The 23,659-nt window shown below is 42.9% G+C and overlaps 1 protein-coding gene and 1 pseudogene across 1 annotated transcript in view; one reads left to right on the top strand and one right to left on the bottom strand.

Moving 5' to 3' along the window:
• Positions 1–850: 850 nt before the first annotated feature.
• The window catches only part of LOC103004022 (zinc finger protein 256-like), a 39,735-nt gene continuing 16,926 nt past the window's right edge, over positions 851–23,659 (bottom strand). Inside the window, exons 2-3 of the mRNA XM_057533823.1 lie at positions 12,016–12,142; positions 851–5,711 (exon numbers count right to left, since the gene is read on the bottom strand). Coding sequence (XP_057389806.1) covers positions 3,892–5,711; positions 12,016–12,142 — 1,947 coding nt within the window. The 3' untranslated portion in view covers positions 851–3,891. The remainder of the gene's footprint in view (positions 5,712–12,015; positions 12,143–23,659) is intronic.
• LOC103006659 (U6 snRNA-associated Sm-like protein LSm3) lies at positions 2,827–3,296 on the top strand (annotated as a pseudogene).

Here is a 23,659-nt window from a genome sequence, read left to right as displayed (position 1 = left end):
TGGTGGAGCAGTGGTTGAGAATCTGCCTGCCAATACAGGAGACACGGGTTCGAGCCCTGGTCTGGGAAGATCCCACATGCCGCAGAGCAACTGGGCCCGTGAGCCACAATTACTGACCCTGCACGTCTGGAGCCTGTGCTCCGCAACAAGAGAGGCCGCAACAGTGAGAGGTCCGCACACCGCGATGAAGAGTGGCCCCCGCTCGCCGCAACTAGAGAAAGCCCTGGCACAGAAACGAAGACCCAACACAGCCAAAAATAAAAAAACAAACAAACAAACAAACAAACAAACGTACCCATGACTGAGCTGCAAAAAAAACACAAAAAACAAAAAAAAATATTATTCTGTATGGCAAATGTTGCTCACTTCATTTAAGAATGAGTAAAATTCCACGTCTTTGTTGTTTTGATGTCTTATTTGTAAATGAAACGGGAAACAGCCATAATGCATATTAAAAAAAAAAAGCAAATAACAAGAACAGCACACACACACACACACACACACACAAATATATACATACATATATATGTGTAAATATATATATACACATACATACATACAGGTGGCAAAGACCTGCAAAATGTTCAAAATCATGAATCATTAGAAAAATGAAATTAAAACCACACTGAGATAGCACTATACACTTATGAAAAGGGCTGACATAAAAGATTAACCATATCAAGCACTGGCAGGGATGTGAAAGAAATGGAAGTCTCTAACATACTGCTGGTTAATATGCAAAAAAAGTACAGTCATTTTAGATCTACCCTGTGACTCAGACACTCCACTTCAAGTTACTGACACAAGATCAAAGAAACATACATCCATATAAACTGACACAAATGTTTGTAACAGGTTTATTTCCAATAGTCACAACCTAGAAATAACCTAAAGACCCATAAAGAGATGGATAAGTAAATCAACAGTGGTATATCCAAGGATAAGAATATTGCTCAGAAAAAAAAAAGAGATGAGCTACCCATATCTCAAAGTAATTACAAAACATGAAGGAAATCAGAAAAAAATAAACAGCTTATTATTCCAAGCATATAAATACAAAAAGATGCAAAGGTTATCTATTGCAAGGGGAAGTAAACCAATGGTTACCTGGAGAAGCGGGAAAGGTAAGAAGAGATTATAAAAAGACATGAAGTTAATGACAGATATGGTTATTATCAGGACTAGGATGATGTTTTCAGAGGTTCATACCTATGTCAAAACTTATCAAACTGTACATTTTAAATATAAGCTGTTGAGTACATGTAAATTATATCTTTATAAAGCTTTAAAAATTAGCTCAAGATAAAAAAGAAAAAAAACTATGTCCCACTCTTTATGGAAAATAGGTTGGGCAACCCTGTATTGACTCCAGCATCTCTCTCCTCATGCCCTCTGGAAGGTCAGTCTTGTCTCAGTAGCAGCAAATATAGGGAACAATGAACGTCACCACCCAAGTCAAGAGGAGTGCTGCATGGGTCAAGAGAGCCACATCCTCAGAATATGAATATGAATCCCCTTTTCTCTTTTTTCCTCCCTGCACAGTAAGGGCCTTGAGGCGAACATCACTGATTGGCTACAGCAATCCACAAAACCTGATTAATTTCTCTGACAATGTCCTCAGCTACACAAGATAAGCATGCCTAGAGGTCCCGAGATTTGTGTACACACAGATCCTGCAGAGTCACAGAAACATTTCTGGCTACACTTTTAGAAGAGGAACATTTCATCTAGCTGGCTGCAGTCTCCTCCACTACCTACTAGAGTTTCCGTACCTATTACGGTTTCCCTTGGAACCAACAGTCTTATAACCAGTGAGACTAGCCCAGTGACTTGTGGCCATCAGGGAATGTGGATCTTTGTAGACCTGGGGAAAATACCCCCTCAACAGTGCTGGGATACCCTGTGATATCTACCTTGAGTAAGAGAAAAAAATCATGTGGCTCTCAGAAGCACTCTTAAGATTCTCACACGTCCCCCTCCTTAGAGTCATCCAAGACTCATAAAAAACATAGGATACAGGCCTCAAATGAGGAAGAGAAAGCCCTGCAGTCTTTCCTAGGAGGCTCTACGCAGCAATGCAAATTTGGTCAAAATTGTCAAGTTGTTTTCTGCCATCATGCTGTCCCTCCTCGGGCACAGCGTGTGAGACCGATAAAAACTTCTTCTCCCCTTCATGCCTGTAGAGCACAAATTTGTACTAGTTTATAAACTACCCTACACAGGAATAGAACTCCCCAAATTAATGAGGACTTAAAAGGCCTTAGTTATTATTCAAGCCAAGGCAATGTGTGGCCGAGAGTTCTAGAGTCCATGACGTTCAAGCTGGAAAGACACAAGTATCACGTGACACCAACAGGTCCCTGAAAATTGTAGTCTTTGTTGGAACGCTGCCAGAAAACTCAAATGATGTTCTATGGAACATTGGGTCAGGTCCATGCCCAAGGTAATCAAAGAGGAGGGAAATATCCCCTAGCGCTCAGGCGACTCCTAATTGGGCCAACACAGGGGGGGACAGAGTCAGCTTCCCTGAGCACACTGGGTTGGTGACTGATGCACACTGTGTGGGCCTGCCGGCCGGTGGCCTTCCCACATAACTGGGGATTCTCCCCACTGTGCATGCTCAGATGTATGACAGTCAATTCAGACAGATGGCTCCTCAGATAGTTTCCTCTAGTGCCCTTATACTGAACACCGAAACTGCACATTTCCTGCACATCTACGCCATTGTGTAGTGTGAACTCTCTGATGTTGAAAGAGGTTACATTTTCCTATACAGTAAGTCCCCTACATACAAACCTTCAAGTTGTGAGCTTTCAAAATGCGAACATGCGTTCGCATGTCCAATCACGAGTTAGTTCATGTGTCTGGCGTACATTTTAACATGTGTGTATCCTCTACAAGTGCTTGTGCTTTTGCATACTTACTGTACAGTACTGTATAGAGTAGTACAGTATCTTTATTTCAAGCCCAGGATGTCCAGAAACAAGCATAAAAGCAGAGGTGATGTGAAAGATTTTGGACGATGTGAACCAGCAACAAACTACGAACACTGTAGAAGAGTCCCTGGATCTCATCAGGCTCAGCCTGGATGAGTGAAAATGAGAAACAACACAGAGCTTCGAGGCAGGTTACATTTAAATATGATATTGGGAGATGTGGAAGAAACTGTGACAAATATAGAAATTGATGAAGAAACATAGGAAGAAATATATAAATCAACAAAATGGAATATTCCAATGCTCTTTTTCCGGGGAGATGGTGTTGTCCTAGTTGCCCCGCCATTGAGAGTTGGCTGAAACAAAGAATTTATCCTGTGTGGAAAAAGAGATTTTGTATGATTGCCTCTTTAAATGTAGATGATATTCAAAAGAGAAACTAGCGTACAATTTGATATTAAGAAATAACCAAGAATTCTTCCACTCCTGAAATAAGTTGATTTGCAGATAACTCACAAATTCTTAGGCTAAATGGCAGTTTAATTTTCTCCAACCCTTCCAATAAATGTGATCACCAAGATGCAGAACTTTTTCAGGAGTTCATTTGCCCCAATGTTTTTTCAGACAATTTCTGGGTTTCTTTCTTTAAATTGTTTCCTTTTTTGATTAAAAAAAAAAAAAAAAAAAGCAATGGTGATGTAGCTGGTACTATTGTACTTTTCAAGGTAAAGTATGATTAAAAATGTTTTATTTTTTGTTTTTTATGTATTATTTGTGTGAAAAGTATTATAAACCTATTACAGTACAGTACTATATAGCCCATTGTGTTAGTTGGGTACCTAGGCTAACTCTGTTGGACTTAAGAACAAATTGGACTTACAAACTCACTCTCAGAATGGAACTTGTTAGTTTGTATAAGACTTACTGTAAAAGGTTTCCCACATTCACTGAACTCTTAAGGCCTTTCTCCACTGTGACCTCTCTGATGACAACGCAGTTTGGACGTGGTAATAAAAGATTTTCCACATGCACTGCACACATAAGGCCTTTCTCCAGTGTGAACCCTCTGATGATAATGGAGAGTGGAACTACAGGTAAAAGATTTACCACATTCACTGCACTCATAAGGCCTTTCTCCTGTGTGAATTCTCTGGTGTATTATGAGGTTATTTCTTTGGATAAAGGATTTCCCACATTCGCTACACTCATAAGGTCTTTCTCCAGAATGAACTCTCTGATGATAATGGAGGTCAGACCTAGAAATAAAAGATTTCCCACATTCACTGCACTCATAAGGTCTTTCTCCAGTGTGAGCTCTCTGATGGTAACGAAGGCTGGAGCTGAAGGTAAAAGATTTCCCACATTCATTGCACACATAAGGCCTTTCTCCTGTATGAATTCTCTGGTGTAAAATGAGGTTATTTCTCCGATTAAACGATTTCCCACATTCACTGCACTCGAAAGGCCTTTCTCCTGTGTGAACTCTCCAGTGTTGAATAAGTGTCCACCTATTGTTAAAAGATTTCCCACATTCAGTGCACTTAAAAGGCTTTTCACCAGTGTGAGCTTTCTGGTGTTGATTCAATTGGGATCCATATTTAAACAATTTCCCACACTCACTACATTCATAAGGCCTTTCTCCTGTGTGAACTCTCTGGTGTTGAATGAGAACCCACCTATTGTTAAAAGATTTCCCACATTCACTGCACTCATAAGGCCTTTCTCCAGTGTGAACTCTTTGATGATAATGGAGGTTAGAGCTAGTGGTAAAAGACTTCCCACATTCACTGCACTCATAAGGCCTTTCTCCTGTGTGAGATCTCTGATGGTATCTGAGAGCAGGCCTAGAGATAAAAGATTTCCCACAGTCACTACACTCATAAGGCCTTTCTCCTGTGTGAGATCTCTGATGATAAGTGAGGGCTGAGCTAGAGGTAAAAGATTTCGAACATTCACTGCACACGTTACTGTTTTCTCCATTGTGCCATGTGTGGGGAGAAATCAGGACAGATTTGTAGAGTAAGGATTTCCCACACTTGCTGCACTTGTACTGCCTTGCCCCAGTATGAATGCTTTGATGTTGACTGAGGGTTGAGCTTTGCCTAAAGGATTTTCCAGATTCACCACACACATGAAGCCTTTCTCCAGCATGCACTCTCTGGTGTACAACAAATGAGGATTTGTACCTGAATGTTTTCCCACACTCACTGCACACAAAACAAGGTCTTCCAGTGTGGACCCCCTGGTCCTGAACAAGTGTGTGTTTGGGGCTGAGGGCTTTCTTGCATTCTCCCCAGGTATGATGACTTCTCCTGCCTTGTGAAGTTGACCCGCACTGGGTGATTTTGTTTGGCTTCTCGACAGTACAAGTGGCCTGTTGCTGCAGATGTCCCACAATGGTCAGGAAGTCCTTTTCAAACTCCTTACAGGTAAATGGCTTCTGTGACACATGGAACCTGCAGCTCTTCACAAACAAGGCCTCATCCACACTGCTTCTCAGAGTTTTCTCTCCCATGTGCTGCTCCTGGTGCTGTTTAAAGTTTGCACTAAAATAAAATAGTTTCACGCATGCCCCACACCTCAACAGTTTCTGGCTGTGTTGTGTTTCCTGATCCTCAGCCAAGTGGAAAACATTTCTCAAGACTGGACCACACATCTCACAGGGGTGCGTCTTCTGGGAACACAAAGCTGCCTTGGGAGTCCTAGCCTGTGACACTCCTAGAGAAGCGATTTGTTCAAAAGGTGCTTCTGCATCCTCTGCTCCACAGCAGCAACCTGAACAGAAAGAAATGCTGGTCAAGTACATGTCGACTATAGAGAAGGGTCAAGCTCATCACAGATGTGCATCTGTCTCAACTACAAAACAGCCAGAAAACAATTAACAAGATGGCAACAGTAAGTCCTTACAAAATTCTACAATTCAAAAACAGCAGCAAGGGGACTTCCCTGGTGGTGCAGTGGTTAAGAATCCACCTGCCAATGCAGGGGACACGGGTTCAAGCCCTGGTCCAGGAAGATCGCACATGCAGGAGAGCAACTAAGCCCGTGTGCCACAACTACCGAGGCTGCGCTCTACAGCCCGTGAGCCACAACCACTGAGCCCGTGTGCCACAACTGAGCCCGCATGCCACAACTACTGAGCCCACATGCCACAACTACTGAAGCCCGTGCACCTAGAGCCCATGCTCCGCAATGAGAAGCCACCGCAATGAGAAGCCCGTGCACCGCAACGAAGAGTAGCACCCGCTCGCCACAACTAGAGAAAGCCCATGCACAGCAATGAAGACCCAATGCAGCCATAAATAAATAAATAAATAAATTAATTAATTAATTAATTAATTTAAAAATAAAAATAAAACAGCAGCAAGGACTTCCCTAGCGGTCCAGTGGTTAACACTCCACACTTCCACTGCAAGAGGCATGGGTTTGATCTCTGGTCGGGGAACTAAGATTCCACATGCCATGTGGTGTGGCCAAAAACAAAAAACAAAAAAACCCCAGCAGCCAAATCGATAAAAGAACAAGACCCAATCATACGTTGCCAAAAAGAGACTCACTTCAGAAATAAGGACACACATAGGCTGAAAGTGAAGGCAACATAAAAACATTTCATGCAAATGGAAAACCAAAAGCCAGCAGGAGTAGCTATACTTGTATCAGACAAAATGAACATTAAGTGAATATCTGCCACAACAGACAAAGAGGTTCATGATATAATGATAAAGGAGTTAATTCATCAAGAGACTATAACAATGGTAAGTGTATATGCATCTAACATTGGAGCACAAAAATATATGAATCAAATATTAACCAATCTGAAGGCAGAAATACACAGGAACACAATAATAAGGGACTTCAATATTCTCCTTTCAACAACAGGTAGATCATCCAGACAGAAATTCAACAAGAAAACTTTGGACTGGAACTATACTTTAGATCAAATGGACATATACAAAACATAGCATCCAAATGCAGCAAAATACACATTCTCCTCAAGTGCATACAGAACATTCCCTAAAAAATAAAAATTAAAAAAACCCAAACAAACAACAACAACAATGAAAGAACATTGCCTAGAGCAGATCATATGTTATAGGTTATAAAACCAGGTCTAACAAATTTAAGGAGATCAAAATAATACAAGGTATCTTTGCTGACCACAATGGTATGAAACAACAAATCAGTAACACAAGGAAAGTGGGGAAATTCACAAATATGTGTAAATTAAACAACACAATCATGAAAAAACAATGGGTCTCAGAAGAAACCAAAAAACACCTTAAGACAAATGAAAACAGAAACACAAAGTACCAAAACTTATGGGACACAGCAAAAGCAGTTCAAAGAGGGAAATTTAGATAAATAAATGCCTAATGTAGGCATTTATAGAAAAATAAAAATCGTGGCTTCACAGGTGACATCTACCAAACACTCAAAGAAGATTAAATACCTATCCTTTTCAAACTCTTCCAAAATACTGAAGAAAAAGGAATGCTTCCTAACTCATTTTGCTAGGCTAACATCACCCAATACCAAAAACAGACGAAGACAACACAAAAAAAGAAAATTATAGGACAACATCTCTGATGAACACAGATGCAAAAATACTGAACAAAGTATTAGCAAACTAAATACAACATTAAAAGGATCGTACACCATGATTATTCCAGGGATGCAAGGATGGTTTGACATCTACAAAATCTATGAATGTGATACATCACATTAACAAATGTGATACATCACATTAACAAAATGAAGGATTAAAACCATATGATCATCTCAATAGATACAGAGAATGTATCTGACAAGATTCATCACCCATTTATGATAAAAACTCTGAAAGAAGTGGGTAAGGAAGGAACATACCTCAACATAATAAAGGCCATATATGAAAAACCCCTCAGCTGACATCAAACTCAATGGTGAAAAGTCAAAAGCTATCCCTCTAAAATCAGGAACAAAAAAAGGATGTCCACTATCTCCACACTTCTTCAACACAGTATTGGAAGTCCTAGCCAGAGAAGTAAGGCAAGAAAAACAAAAGGCATCTAAAGTAGAAAGGAAGATGTAAAATTTTCACTATTTGCAGATAACGTGATTTTACACATAGAAAACTCTAAAGACTCCACCAAAAAACTATTAGAAATAATCAACAAATAAAGTTGCAGAGTACAAAATCAACATACAAAACTCAGTTGAATGTCTAAACTCGAGCAATGAGCTAGCAAAAAAAAGGAATTAAGAAAACAATCTCATTTAAATGGCAACAAAAAGAATAAAATATATAGGTATAAACTTAACTACAGATAAAGACCCATACAATGAAAACTATAAGACATTATTGAAAGACTGAAAAAGAAATCTTTTCAAACAAATGGAAAGATATTCCACACTCATTGATTGGATGAATTAACACTGTTAAAATGTGCATATTAGGGACTTCCCTGGGGGTCCAGTGGGTAAGACTCTGAGCTCCCAATGCAGGGGGCCTGGGTTCGATCCCTGGTCAGGGAACTAGATCCCACATGCATGCCTCAACTAAGAGTCCGTATGCCACAACTAAGACCTGGTGCAGCCTAAATAAATAAGTAAATAAATCTACTCTTAAAAAAAAAAAAAAAAGTCCATATTGGGACTTCCCTGGTGGCACAGTAGGTAAGACTCCACCTTCCAATGCAGGGGACATGGGTTCGAGCCCTGGTCCGGGAAGATCCCACATGCCGTGGAGCAACTAAGCCAGTGTGTCAAAACTACTGAGCCTGTGCTCTAGAGCCTGCGAGCCACAACTACTGAGCCCATGCGCCACAACTACTGAAGCCCACACGCCTAGAGCCTGTGCTCCGCAACAAGAGAAGCCACCACAATAAGAAGCCCGTGCACCGCAATGAAGAGTAGCCCCAATCGCCACAAGTAGAGAAAGCCTGCACGCAGCAAGAAGACCCAACGCAGCCAAAAAAATAATAATAATAATAAATAAAAAATAAATTCATAAAAACTAAATAGGGGCTTCCCTGGTGGCACAGTGGTTGAGAATCCGCCTGCCAGTGCAGGGAACACAGGTTCGATCTCTGGTCCAGGAAGATCCCACGTGCCGCAGAGCAACTAAGCCCGTGCGCCACAACTACTGAGCCACATGCCGCAACTACTGAAGCCCACATGCCTAGAGCCCGTGCTCTGCAGCAAGAGAAACCACTGCAATGAGAAGCCCGCGCACTGAAATGAAGAGTAGCCCCCACTTGCCGCAACTAGAGAAAGCCCGTGTGCAACGAAGACCCAACACAGCTAAAATAAAAAAAAAACAAAAAAACCACTAAATAAAATAAAATGTCCATATTACCTAAAGCAATTTACAGATTGAATGCAATCCCTATTGAAATCCCATAAAAAATAAATTTATAAAAATAAATAAAATGTCCATATTACCTAAAGAAATCTACAGATTGAATGCAATCCCTATTGAAATCCCAATGACATTTTCCACAGGAATAAAACAAAAAATTCTACTATTTATATAAAACCACAAAAGATCACAAATAGCCAAAGCAACCTGAGATTAAAAAAAAAAAACAAAGCTGGGGAATTCCCTGGCAATCCAGTGGTTAGGATTCAGCGCTTTCACTGCAGTGGCCCGGGTTCAATCCCTGGTCCAGGAACCAAGATCCAACAAGCCACACTACATGGCCCAAACAAAGAAATAAACAAACACCAAAAAACAAACAAAAAACCCCCAAACAACAACAAAAACAAAGCTATAGGTACCACACCCCCTGATTTCAAACTATATTACAAAGCCATAGTAATCAAAACAGCATGGTATTGGCAGAAAAACATATACATAGGTCAAAAGAAACAGAATTGGGAACCCAAAAATAAACCCACACATATGTGGACAACTAAGATTGATAAAGGAGCAAAAACCATACAATGGAGAAAGGTCTTCAATAAATGGTGTTGGGAAAACTGGATAGTCACATGCAAAAAAATTAAACTAGACCTCTATCTCACATCATACACAAAAGTCAACTCAAAAAGAATTAAAGACTTGAATGTAATATCTGAAACCATAAAACTCCCAGAAGAAAACACAGGCAGCACACTCTTTGACATCAGTCTTACCAATCAATAACTTTCTAGATATGTCTCTTCAGGGAAGGGAAACAAAGGAAAAAAATAAACAAATGGGATTACATCAACCCAAAAAGCTTCTGCACGGCAAAGGAAACCATCAATAAAAAGACATCCTGAGACTTCCCTGGCGGTCCAGTGGTTAAGACTGCCTTTCCACTGCAAGGGGCATGGGTTCGATCCTTGGTGGGGGAACTAAGATCCTGCATGCCATGCAGCAAACCACCCCCCCACCCCCCGCCCAAAAACAACCACCCTATTGAATGGGAGAAGATATCTGCAAGTGGTATATCTAATAATGGGTTACTATCCAAAATATATAAAGAACTCACACAACTCAACAATAACAAAACCAAAACAACCCAATTAAAAAATGGGCAGAGGAGCTGAATAGACATCTTTCCAAAAGACATACAGATGGCCAACAGGAACAAAACCAGTATCTCCATGAAATACACGCACGTGCATATATATATATATATATATATATATATATATATATATATATATATATATATACATAAAATAATGCAACATAATTCAGAAGAACCAAGATATGGAAACATTGTAAGGTGTTCATCAGGAGACGAAATGATACAGAAAATATGATATACACATAGACACATGCACCAACTTTCCCATGCACATGTGTGCAGAAATACTCAGCCATGAAAAAGGAAAAACTGCCACTTGCAACAAGGATGAACCTAGAGGACATTATGCTAAGTGAAATAAGCCACAGAGAGAAAGACAAATACTGTATATTACTTATATAGAGAATCTTAAAAAAAGTAAAACTTAAGAGAAACATAAAGCAGAATGCCAGATATTGAGGATTAAAGAAATGGGGAGATATTGGTCAAAAATACTTCCAGTTGATGAGTAAGTTCTAAGGATCGAATGTGTAGCATAGTGACTATAGTTATTTTAAATTTTTTTCTAAATTTATTTATTTATCTATTTATTTATTTTGGCTGCGTTGCATCTTCTTGCTGCGCGTGGGATTTAGTTGCGGCGAGCAGGGGCTACTCTTCATCGCAGTGCGCGGGCTTCTCATTGCAGTGGCTTCTCTTGTTGCGAAGCACAGGCTACAGTAGTTGCAGCACGTGGACTCAGTAGTTGTGGCTTGCGGGCTCTAGAGCACAGGCTCAGTAGTTGTGGCACACAGGCTTAGTTCTCCACAGCATATGGGATCTTCCTGGACCAAGGCTCGAACCCAGGTCCCCTGCATTGCCAGGCGGATTCTTAACCACTGTGCCACCAGGGAAGTCCACTATGGTTATTTGTTAACACTGTATTGTACACTTGAAATTTGCTAAAAGAGTAGATCCTAGGTGTTCTCACACACACACACATAGAAAAGTAACTATGTCAGGTAACAGGTATGTTAATTAACTTCACAATGGTAATTATTTCATAATATATATGTATATCAAATCATCACATTATATATATTAAATACAGAAATTTTGTCAATTATACCTCGATAAAGTTAGGGCAGGATGAAATGGATAGAAGAGGTCTAAATATCACAAAATGAACTATATAGGATAGAGTTCAATAGTAGTCCATGTACGTAGTCACTATGACAATGGCTGCAATTCCATAAACAGGCAGGCACAAGAAATTGTCAGATAAAGGAGCGGCCACAGAAACTGCATGGATCTGGACACACTGACCCATCCACAGAAAGGGCAAACAAGCTGCATACATTAGCCTTACTGCAAGACTACTGACCTCAAATCCTTCCCTATGAGGGTTTGGTACAGCAGGTATTAGGGCTGTAGGGAAGAAAAGAGGGTAGTGCAAACACCCCAGCCCTAACTACCACAACTACCCAGGACACTGGGGAAGCAAGCAGTGCCTACACACATGCAGGACAGAGCACCTTCTGGGGGCGGTGAGGCAGAATACAGACCCTAGCCCAGGTCGCTGGGGAGGGTGAGGGTCTTACCCAGTGAGGATATAAGTGTGTAGTTCTCCAGCATCACATCAAGGTACAGGCGTATCTGAGCCTCATCAAGGAGCCTCCATTCCTCCCAGGAGAAGTACACGGCAATGTCTTCAAAGGTCACACCAACCTGTCACAAAGGGGACAGATGAAAGCTTGAACATTCTCTGAGAAATCACAACACATCTCTCCCCACACCTATGCCATTCCCATCCTCCACTGGAGCTCCCCACCTCAGAGGAGATACCAGGCCCTGGTGCCACTGATGCCTGCTCTCTCTTCATCATCCTGTTTTATCACTGTGTTCAGCCCTCAGCAGTAACTGGCGGGGCGGGGGGTGGGGGGCGGGGGATGGTGCACCCAGATGCCATCTAAGCTCTGAGCTTGGCCGGTAATATCCCGTCCCTCCAGCCAAGCAATTCCCCTGGGGTCTCCCAAATTGTGGGAATCCAGGCACAGCCAAATGTAAGCTCATGCTTCACGTATAAATCCTCAACACCAGGGCTTGGGGGCCATCAGCTCACACTTCCTCTCCATGTGCACATCATTCTGTAGATGACATTTCTCTCACAATTTCAGACCCTACAGTTGCGCTTCCACAGCACTGCCACATCCCTGCACCACACCACAGAATTCTCCCTGAACATACCCACACATTTGGCGCTTGGCATCCAGAGAGGGCTTAAGAAATTCAAACAAGATTCGGTACAACCCCAGTCCTCTGATGGATCCAACACCAGAGTAAGCCACAAATGCTGCTTAGAAGATCTCCTCAACTGCCTCTAATCTTTGCTTCAGTATTAGCCACCCAGAACCACATGTGAATTTCATATTCCCTCAACTCTCTTCAACTTTTTTACTGCCAGTTCTGCCCTTTCAGCAGCCACAACACTCCTCTCTCTCTCCACTCAACCTCTGTAAAAAAAAAACAAAAAAAACAACAAAAAAAAACCCAGTCCTAAAAACCTCCCTGCCAGGCATAGTGACCCACAAATGATGACATTTGCTGCGGACCATATCCACTAGTAAGCCTCAAAAGTCCCAGACCCCGTCAAAGCTCACCACAAAATTCTGGAGAAGCCACATAGTAGTAATACTAAATAAGCAACAGCCCCAGTCTCACTGCCTTCTTGTCTCAACTACTCCTAAGTCTCCTCAGCCGTCACTTGTCCACTCATCCCATGGAAGCCTCGGCCTCCCGCCAGATCAACCTCTCTCCCATACTGTTCCCACTGCCACTTCTCTACCTCACTTGGGTTTGCAATGCCCAGCAAACCAACCAGGCCCTGAGCCGGAGAACCACTCCTCAGCACACACCAATCTTTCTGACCTACTAATACCATGGCCCCTATAACCTGTACTCCCCTCCTAAATGTGATCCACAGCTCCACCCTGGTTCACACAATGGCCATCACTTTTGAAAGTTTCCATTCCTGAACACCTTCTCCAGTTTTCCAGACCTGCCTGTCCAGCTGCCCACTTGTTGCCTACACTCACTCTTCTCTGAAACATCTCAGACTCTTAACAGAGCCAAAACAAACTTATAACATTCCCAAGAAAAATTAACCTGCTGCTAATGTCCCCATCCAGTTGATGGGCCTTCCATCCCTTCGTCTACTAGGACCAAAACCCCTAGGGTCATCCCTCACTACTTCCTTTCTCTTGGCACCAGCAACACCCACAATTTGGTTTGTCCCTTCTCAAAAAACTGATCCAGAATTCAACCACTTCTCGCATATCCAAGACAGTTACTCTGGTCCATCAACACTCACCTAGGCTATTGCTATTAATCCGTCTGTACTTCGTGTCTCCTCCCTTACCCCCCTAAATTGTTCTATTCTTTGCAGCCAGAGGAAGCCTATTTTAGTCTGGGTGAGATCACTTCCCACTTGAGATTCAACCTTATATCACCTGTGTAATAAACGGCTTTTTTTTTTTTTTTTGGCCACACCATGCGGCTTGTGGGATCTTAGTTCCCTGACTGGGGATTGAAACCCGCCCTTGGCAGTGAGAGCGCGGAGTCCTAACCACTGGAACGCCAGGAAAGTCCCATGAACGGCCAACTTTTCATGCAGCAACGCTGCAAGCTTAACTCTGGGCAGCAGCATCTTGTTCCTAGCAGAAACAATCGAGAATTGCCCCAGTCCCTGATCAGTCAGACCGCCAAACCTCTGCACGTGACGGTGCCGGTCCCTCCGCCTGTGACCCTCTGCCACGTGCCAGCACACTGTCAGAAGAAACAGGGCCCCACCCACGGCCGCCTCATCATCCTGGACACCGGGGCCAGGGCTGTGGGCACGTGAGCAGGCGCCCCGCACTCGGGGCTTTAGTGTCTGGTGGGGTGAGGGCGGTGAGGGTGGTGAGGGCCCGGAGGACGAGCGTTTACCTGACGCGGGTCCCTCGGCGCTGCCGCCGCCATCGGACCCTGTGGGCGGAGCGGGGCCGGGAGCTGTGGGAGAGGAAACGAGACGCGGGCACGGCGGTCACTCTCCCGGGCCTGGTGCGGGGCCCCCGGGGCGTCGCCGAGCCTCAGACCCGCCTCTGTGCAGCGGGTACCTTCTCAGTATCGTCACCTCTTCCCAGCACCGGTAACCGAAGCTTTCGAATTGTGAAAACGCTCAAGCACAGTCAAAATGACGTCCACAACGAGGCAGCCGGAAGTCCCACCCTGACGCTATTGCGTCCCAGGAAAACCCGGCTTCTCTTGCCTTAATTGGCTGATCTTCGCAGCCACCCATCGCACAGCCGTCTGGGTAATGTATTTCCCACAGATCCACAAGCGTAGGTCCAGTATGTTACAACTCTGACATCTTGGAGAATAGGCGAAGCTACACCGCGAGGACTTACCGCTAGGAAAACCAACCAAAGTCCAGAGACGGAGGACGGGCATTGCCTCTTCTTAAAGAGAGTGCACTCAGATGTTTGAGGAATACTATCTGTAGCTGATCACCCAAATGTTTGGAGACGTTATTTCAGGCTCTGTGAAGCTCAGCGTGTTCCCAGAGTCGAAGAGTATCTTTCGAGATGCTCTCAAATCCATTAATCCAAATGTACATACCATTGCAGAGTCATTTAGACAAATAATGGAGCCACTGGAAACTGAAACTAATAAACAATAGTGTACTCTCCGTCTGTTTGGTAAAGACAAAATAAACACTCCAGAAAGTGTAGCGATAAGAAAGATAGAAGAAGGATGTTGCGCCACCTTGAGGAAGGAGTACAAAGATGGGTCTTTGACAGTGATTCCCACAGAGAACATGTCTCCTGCCTGCCTGTACAGTTAAATACTGTGTCCACTTCATTGAGCAACACTTTCATCTACTTAATATATCTTACTTCATATCCTCACATGTATTCAATTCCTTTGTGAATCTGACATCAGTCTCAAAAAGAGAAAAACAAAACAAATGCCATTTTGGCATGGGACAATGGCTGCAGTGTTTTGCCATATTCCATCGTTATTTATCATTTCATGGTTGGTCTTGTTTCATCTACCCCATGCACCTTAGTATATTATTTCACCTGTAATCCTAGACAGCTTGTATTTTAATGTATAAACTCTACACAATGTGTTTTTAAAATGTAAGGGTTCTTTCATAAATCCAATAACTTTAGCACATAAAATCATAATATTTAAAATTATAGGGACTTCCCTGGTCGTCCAATGGTTAACTCCGCGCTCCCAATGCAGGGGGCCCCGATTCATCCCTGGTCAGGGAACTAGATCCCACATGCATGCCGAAACTAAGTGTTCGCATGCCGCAACTAAGAGTCAGCACGACACAATAAAGATCCCGTGTGCAGCAACTAAGAAAGAGCACAGCCAAATAAATAAATAAATATTTAAAAATAAATAAATAAAATTATAAATATGTTAGTGCTGAATTTTCTTGTTGTAGTATTCGTTATTTAGGGAGGATTTATTGCAATCTGGAAACAAAATATATATTTAGCCAATTATTGTACCTTGTTAGTCTATTAACCTATATGTACCCACTCAGTGTGGGCACACTAGAGCCAAGTAGGTGGAAGGCACTGCAGCCTGTAGACTGTGATGGGCCCACTGCATCTACCAGTCAGTGGAAATTTGTTGTAACCTCCCTAGGGACCCAGGAGGATATGGAGCCCTGAGGCCTGTAGTCCATTTATCCTTCTGCCCCAACCCACTCTTTGCCACTACTGGGGAAGGAAAGGTTTGCATCAGGTAAGAGTCAGCTCTGCTTTCCAACTGCTGAAGCTTATCATATGGGTTTGTCCCCACCAGCTCTGGACCCTGGAAGAGTTGTATAATGTCTTTGTACCTCAAGATAAAAGTTAGCCTAAGTTCAATATAGCTGATTTCACAGATGTACAAAACTCATCTTGGCTTAGCACAGGATGAGTTTTTCTCATTTATAGATACTTTCCTATGTATAGGCAGTGAACTCAGCACCACACAGTGATTCAGGGACCAAGATGCCTTCTATTGTAAACATGTGGCTTTAAGGCTTTCCTGGCACCATCCACCTGACCAAGAGGAAACAAGAGGAAAGGGAGAAGTCACACCCACTATCACATACCTGACTTCCAATCACATTCTGTTGACAAGAATTAGTCTTTTTGGCCATCCCTGTGTGCATGGGCAGGAAAATGAGGTTGAGCTGTGTGCCCAAGAGAAGACCAAATGAGTCTGGTGAACATATATGCAGTTGGCTGCACTCCGCATACTCTTGAAAAATGACAGCCGTGATAGATTCTATGCCGTGTAAGCAGATAACGCAGGAAATGATCCACATAGGACCTTGGTCACAGTGTGTGGCTCAACAAAAGTTACTTATTAATATTAGTTATGTAACAATGATAGTCATAATGAATAATATTAATATCTCAAATTTATTTGCAGACTCACTTGAAAAGTCACACTTCCTAGTTAAATATAACCATAAGGGACTTCCCTGGTGGTCCAGTGGTTAAGACTCTGCACTCCCAATGCAGGGAGCCCAGATTCGATCCCTGGTCAGGGAACTAGATCCCATATGCCACAACTAAATATCCCGCATGCCTCAACTAAAGATCCCACATGCCGCAACTAAGACCCGGAACAGCCAAAAATATATATATGTGTGTGTGTGTGTGTGTGTGTGTGTGTGTATACACCCATGAATACTCTTCATCGCGCACCTTATACCTTCACTATATATGTTGATCCTTCTGTTTATTAGTGAGACACTGAAAAAGTCTTTTCCCCCATGTCTTCCTGTTCTCACTGTCCTGTAAAACATCAAGAGGTAACTTGCTCTTCTTTCATATCTGGGCTGATGCAGGCAGCTGGAGCCATGAGGCATATTGATAGCTATCATGCAGAGTCATGGTCTCTTCCCTCCGGTAGCTTCTCCAGCTGGCCAGATTCTCCACTGTTCCTCAAAGGCTGTTCCCAATCTTCACCCCTCTACTCAGTACCATGTCTCCATTTTAATATGACAAGCTAACAGACTCTTTATTCCTAAAAAAGGCCCATAATCTTTCCCAGTCCTCCAAATTCCCCAATTTTAGTGGATGGCGCTGACTTCCAAGAGGTTAAGAAGGCTGGAAACAAACTCAGATCCTTCAGTCCCTCTTCTATGAAACCCAACATGCAGCCATAGCCATCCACATGTCTTGTCCATCTGACATTATTTTCATCCCCTGGATTCACCATGCCAACCAACTCAATGAGCTCCGACACTACTATCCTATTCCAAGGTATCGTATCTTGCCTGAGTGTGATTTCCCCACATTTGCGCTGTGCACTGTTCAGCTCGGACTCCTGCACCAGCTCCCAAATCCACACAGACCTTGCTCCAGACCGCCACCACCTCCCACACAGCTGCTCACTCCTCATATAGCCTACTTCATGTTCAAAATGAGGAGTGTGTACTTTTGTCTTTGCTCCTTAACCCTTACACACTCATGTAGAGCTATATCCTCCTTGCCTCTTCCTTTCTCACCTCTGCAGAAGTGGTCCTGACTCTGGCTGAAGCCATTATCTGCATCTGAACCTAAATGTCACCTTCATTTTTTCTCAGGGAACTCACTGCTTCACTTATTTCCTGCCTCTGGTAACTTCATTCTCTCTATGATCAACATTTTAAAATGCTCATGTTGTTGAGAATGGGAAAAATATAACAAACATAAAATATTCTCAAATATATAATGAATGGCCTCTAAATGGTGTTGACTGTATTTCAGCTGCCCAAACACACTTCCTGGAGAAGTTGTCTCATCCTAGGAATGGATCAGGATGGGCGAATATTTTCACACATTCATAAATCAATTTTAAAGAGAAGCTGCTTACAAACATACTGTATAAATAAACTCTTTCCCCAGTGGGGCTTTCTGCAAACGTGAGGGTCACTGGTCAGAAGTGTTCTACCTGTTTTCCATGCTGCCCATCCAACTGCACCAGATACTCACAGTCCTTGTCACACTTGGAGCATCTGAGATACTACTTTATGATTTTTATTCTGTTACTAAACTTTGGGATGAATTGTTTGGATAAATACCCTCCTGTGCTGATATTCATTGATTTTCCATCTTGAACTCCAACCTGAAATATATCAATAAAGCAAATCATTGCCCTTTCCCCTATATTTCTTGAAAATAAATTTCTATGCTGGAAGTTAGAGAATGGGACAAAAATAAAGCCCCTGTCCACTCAGATATTTCAATGATATCTAACATGACACACCAGATGATATCAATGATATCTATCTGACACACCAGAGAGAATAGAGTCCAAACACAGAGGCATAAACAGAGAGTGATAAGGGAATATGTTAAATGTGAAAAATGGTAGACTCAGAAAGAGAGAAAGGCATTCTAGATTCAGAGCCATCATTTTGAGCCTATATTCATGTGAAAAGGTCACACTTTGTCTAACTGCCTTGGTTCTCCAAACTACAACTACCATGAATTTACTGCCATTTTAATCGGCTTAAGATGGGCAATTTATAGTGCTGCATTAAGGAAAAACAATAGGAATGCCAACAAAATAATGTAAATGCCCCTAGGGCAAACAAAGATTTAGACATCGGCTTTTACGCAGGGTCTGTGAATACATTCAGTCATTTATGGGGCACTGGAAGTGCTGTCCCTGGAAACCACTGCGTGTGCTCTTCATTTCCTCTAACACAGATGGTCATATCTGGTCTCTGAAGCTCAGCTTTAGAGGAAAAGTGTTTTTCAACCTAATTGACAGCTTTTCTTAGCCAAAACACAGTAGTATATTTACCTTCAGTGAACTTAAGAAGAATAATTTGCCATTAAAAAAATAAAGTACCGGGCTTCCCTGGTGGTGCAGTGGTTGAGAGTCTGCCTGCCAATGCAGGGGACACAGGTTCGAGCCCTGGTCTGGGAAGATCCCACATGCCGCGGAGCAACTCGGCCCGTGAGCCACAACTACTGAGCCTGCACGTCTGGAGCCTGTGCTCCACAACAAGAGAGGCCGCGATAGTGAGAGGCCCGCGCACCGCGATGAAGAGTGGCCCCCACTTGCCGCAACTAGAGAAAGCCCTCGCACAGAAACGAAGACCCAATACAGCCAAAAAAAAAAAAAATCAATCAATCAATCAATCAATCAATAATTTAAAAGGGGTATATTTATTTTAAAAATACATAAATAAATAAAGTACCTATGTAAATTGTTATGACGGTAAACACCTCCACCTTAGAGAAGACGCCATTGTTCGGGAACCGTTGACCGAAACTGCCCGCCTTGGCCAGGCATGATAGATAATAACCGCTTGCAGGAGTTGTCTCGCTTGCAGGAGTTGTCTCACGGCAGGAGGTCCTGATAAGGAACATGGTGCTGCTGCCAAAAATCAGGAGAATTCAGGAGAGGTCAGAAGGAGGGAGGAGGGGACTTCCCTGGCGGTCCAGTGGTTGAGACTCTGCACTTCCAATGCAGGGGGTGCGGGTGGGGAAGTAAGATCCCATATGCCTCCGGGCATGACCAAAAAAAAAAAAAAAAAGAAAGAGGGAGAGAGAGGAGACGCCATCCCATAATATGTCTTGTAAAACTAACCAGAAAGTTCGGTGCTTTGACCACCTAGAGGGGTGGGATAGGGAGGGTGGGAGGGAGATGCAAGAGGGAAGAGATATGGGGATATACGTATACGTATAGCTGATTCACTTTGTTATACAGCAGAAACTAACACACCATTGTAAAGCAATTATACTCCAATAAAGATGTTAAAAAAAACACAAAACTAAACAGAAGAATTCAGAAGAGGCCTAAAGGAGGGAGGAGATGCCAGTCCATATGTCCTGCCAATTTCCCAGAAACCCTCATGCAGGAATCCATCTTGGCTGAGAGATGCACGTGCCACCAGGAAGGACCCTGAGCCAGACCAAATATGGGCACGAGCAAGATGAATGGCCAGAGACAACCTGGAAAGCTAACCCCATCACCATAAAACCTGAGACTGGGAGCCACATGGCAGAGCAGTTCTCCTGGGATCCCTTACCCTGCTGCTCTCCTCCCGGGCGCCCCTTCCCAATAAAGTCTTTTGCTTTGTCAGTACGTGTGTCTCCTCAGACAATTCATTTCTGGGTGTTAGACAAGACCCCACTCTCAGACCCTGAAAGGGGTCCCCCTTCCGGTGACACCATAACAGATATAGACAGATAATAAATGGAGATAGAGAAATGGTCCTTTTGGAGCCTATGCTGAAGATCCCTCAACTTCCTTTTCATCTGGGATCCTAGAATAGAGTATCCCTACAATATCCTAAAACGTCTTCACGCTTCCTACAAGGATCTTTTCTACAAAGACTTACTTGGGCTAATTCACCACAACTTACCCAGAAACATACCTTTTGACAGGTTTTTCTACCAGCAACTAAGCCTCTTTCCCTTCCTCCAGTAAGATGGTCACATCTGCCTTAGTGCTATGAAAAAGCTATAGTCCTCAGGGAGGAGAGGCCATCACAAGAAGGATTAGAGGGAAAATTGAAAGATATTGTTGAAATGGGAAGATAAGCTTCAGAAATAGCAAAGTGGAGCTGCCTGTTTCCTTGGGAACATGGACTAGAAATTCGGGCATTTACCTAGGAGGTTCCCTGGCAATTCAGAGTGGCAGAAAATTAGAAACAACAGGTTCTCATATTACTGCAAGTCACATCCATGTATAAATCTCTGTGAGCAGAATCTGGCCTTTGACATTCTTTATGAAAGAAGTCTATGACCACATCAGTCCAGAGACTGCAGCTCACTTCAGATGCCAATCTCAAGTAGTAGGTCCCCAAGTTGCCCACAACTTCTCTCCAACTTGGCTACAAATTGGAGGTTCCCATGACCTCCTCCCCTTTGGATCAAATTATTTGCTACAGCGGCACACAGAACACAGGGAAACATTACTTATGTTTACCACTTTACTGAAGGATAGGATAAAGGATACCAATGAACAGCCAAATGGAAGAAATGTATAGGGCAAGGTACTGAAACCAAGCAGGACCCTTTGTGTCCCCTGTTTCTTATTTGTAGGAGATAGGCTTCCTTCAGCCTCCTAGACATTCCCTGAGTTCCAAAGAACAGATTCAAACAATTGCTAATCAGGGAAGTGAGGGGATGCAGAAACAAAGGAAGAGCAGTCAAGAAACAAGAGTGCGGCAATGCAGCAAGATCCTGGTTCCTGCTCAAGGGATATACATAATCCTGCATAATGCTGCAGAACTCAGTATCTTTGAGTTCTTCTGCAGCAACTAAGGCCCTCACCCAGGTGGAAGATGGCAACTTCAGGTTGAGCACAGATTCCCACCCTGTTACCTCACTACCAACCAGTCAGAAGAACGTCACACACCCTGCAGCTCTCACCCCAAAATTTGCCTATAAAAACTTCTCCCCTGAGAGTTTGGGATGAACATGTACACACTGCTATATTTAAAATGGATAACCAACAAGGACCTACTGTATAGCACAGGGAACTCTGCTCAATGTTATGTGGCAGGCTGCATGGGAGGGGAGTTTGGGGGAGAATGGATGCGTGTATATATATGGCTCAGTCCCTTTGCAGTGCACCTGAATTTATCACAACATTGTTAATCGGCTATACTCCAATATAAAATAAAAAGTTTAAAAGAAAAAAAAAAGGAAAAAACTTCTCCTCCAAAAACATCAGGGATTTGGGGGTTTTTGAGCACAAGCCACCCATTCTCTTTGCTTGGCCCTGCAATAAACCTTTCTCTGCTCCAAACTCCAATGTTTTGGTTTGCTTGGCCTCACTGTGCGTTGGGCACAGGAACTTGCATTCAGCAACAAGAGAAAAAGAGTGGGAAATAGAAGGAGTCAGGGGCTTATAAAGACAAAAAGCCATGAGGTTGTTAAAAGTTGCCTGGTGAGAATTGTGTCGGACTCTGACCCGAGTCGGGAGATACCTGTCCTGAAAGAATCATGAGTTGTTTTGGGGTAAGGGTCCGGTAAGTAACTTGAGTTTCTGGCAAATGTTCTGGATGCCTTCATTAGGGCAATGAGTGGTCAAAAGGTCAGATTCCATCCAGGCTGAGACATACGTAAGTCATAATTCCTTAATGGCCTCCTGACTCCATTTTAGAGAGGTCTCTTAGCAACAGAAACTCCGTTTTGATTTTCCTTTCACAAACCGTAGTCTCTATGAGGACTTCATCCAGATTTTGTTTTTACAATTCTAGGTAAGGGAAGTATTTCCCAGCCAGACATAATATCCATTTCCATTAAACACTGAGGTAAAGTCGACAAAACTTTATATCCTGGAAACTTCTCTTTGAAACTGCACAACCCAGATGGGACTTGAACCCACTGTCTTTTCATTGAATTCGCACACTTTGTTTCAGGACTTAATGAAGCTCAGATTCTTTATGCCTCATCGCATAAATAATTTAGTGAGAGACAAAGTGATGTGTAAGAAGCGGATTTATTTAGAGATAACATATTCCATAGACAGAATATGGTCCGTCTCAAAAGTCTTGACAGTGGCCCCAAAATATGGGGTGGTTAGTTTTCATGGGCTTGGTAATTTCATAGGCTAATGAGTGGGAGGATTATTCGAACTATTTTGAGGAAGGGGAGGATTCTCAGGAATTGGGCCACCACCCACCTTTTGGACTTTTATGGTCGGCCTCAGAACTGTCATGGTGCCTGTGGGTATGTCATTTAGCATGTCAATGTATTACAACGAGTGTATAACGAGGTTCAAGGTCTACTGGAAGTGGAGTCTTCCACCATCTTGGACCTAGTCGGTCCAATATGACAAGTTTTTGTCATATCCTCAATGGTTATGTTATTCGTTTAAAATTGTGCCCTACCCCCTTCCCTCCTGTTTCATTTTTTCCACTCTGACCATTTTAACCACTCTTGTGCTAAAGGCTTTGGGTCCACAGTAAAGGGTGAAGCCAAGGGACCCAGCCCTTTACCTTGACTAATCTGCCTAACCACTGCCCCAAGTGACTGCTGGTCAAGTTACTTATAGAAATCTTGGCTTTCAGATTTTTTAATGTCTCCAAACTGGGGTAAATAGAGCAGACTTGTTTGGGGCCATTTAATGTTGAGTCTCAGCAGGGGGTCCATTTGGCCCACTCAATCTTTGGTAGTGCTGGATTAAAACTTTTGTCTCAACCCCATCAATATCTACTAGATTCAACCCATTTCTTTTTGG

The sequence above is a fragment of the Balaenoptera acutorostrata genome, chromosome 19 (genome assembly GCF_949987535.1).
Source record: "Balaenoptera acutorostrata chromosome 19, mBalAcu1.1, whole genome shotgun sequence".
Lineage (NCBI taxonomy): Eukaryota > Metazoa > Chordata > Mammalia > Artiodactyla > Balaenopteridae > Balaenoptera > Balaenoptera acutorostrata.
Note: the sequence above shows the minus strand (reverse complement) of the source record. Positions and strands in the feature narration are given on the sequence as shown.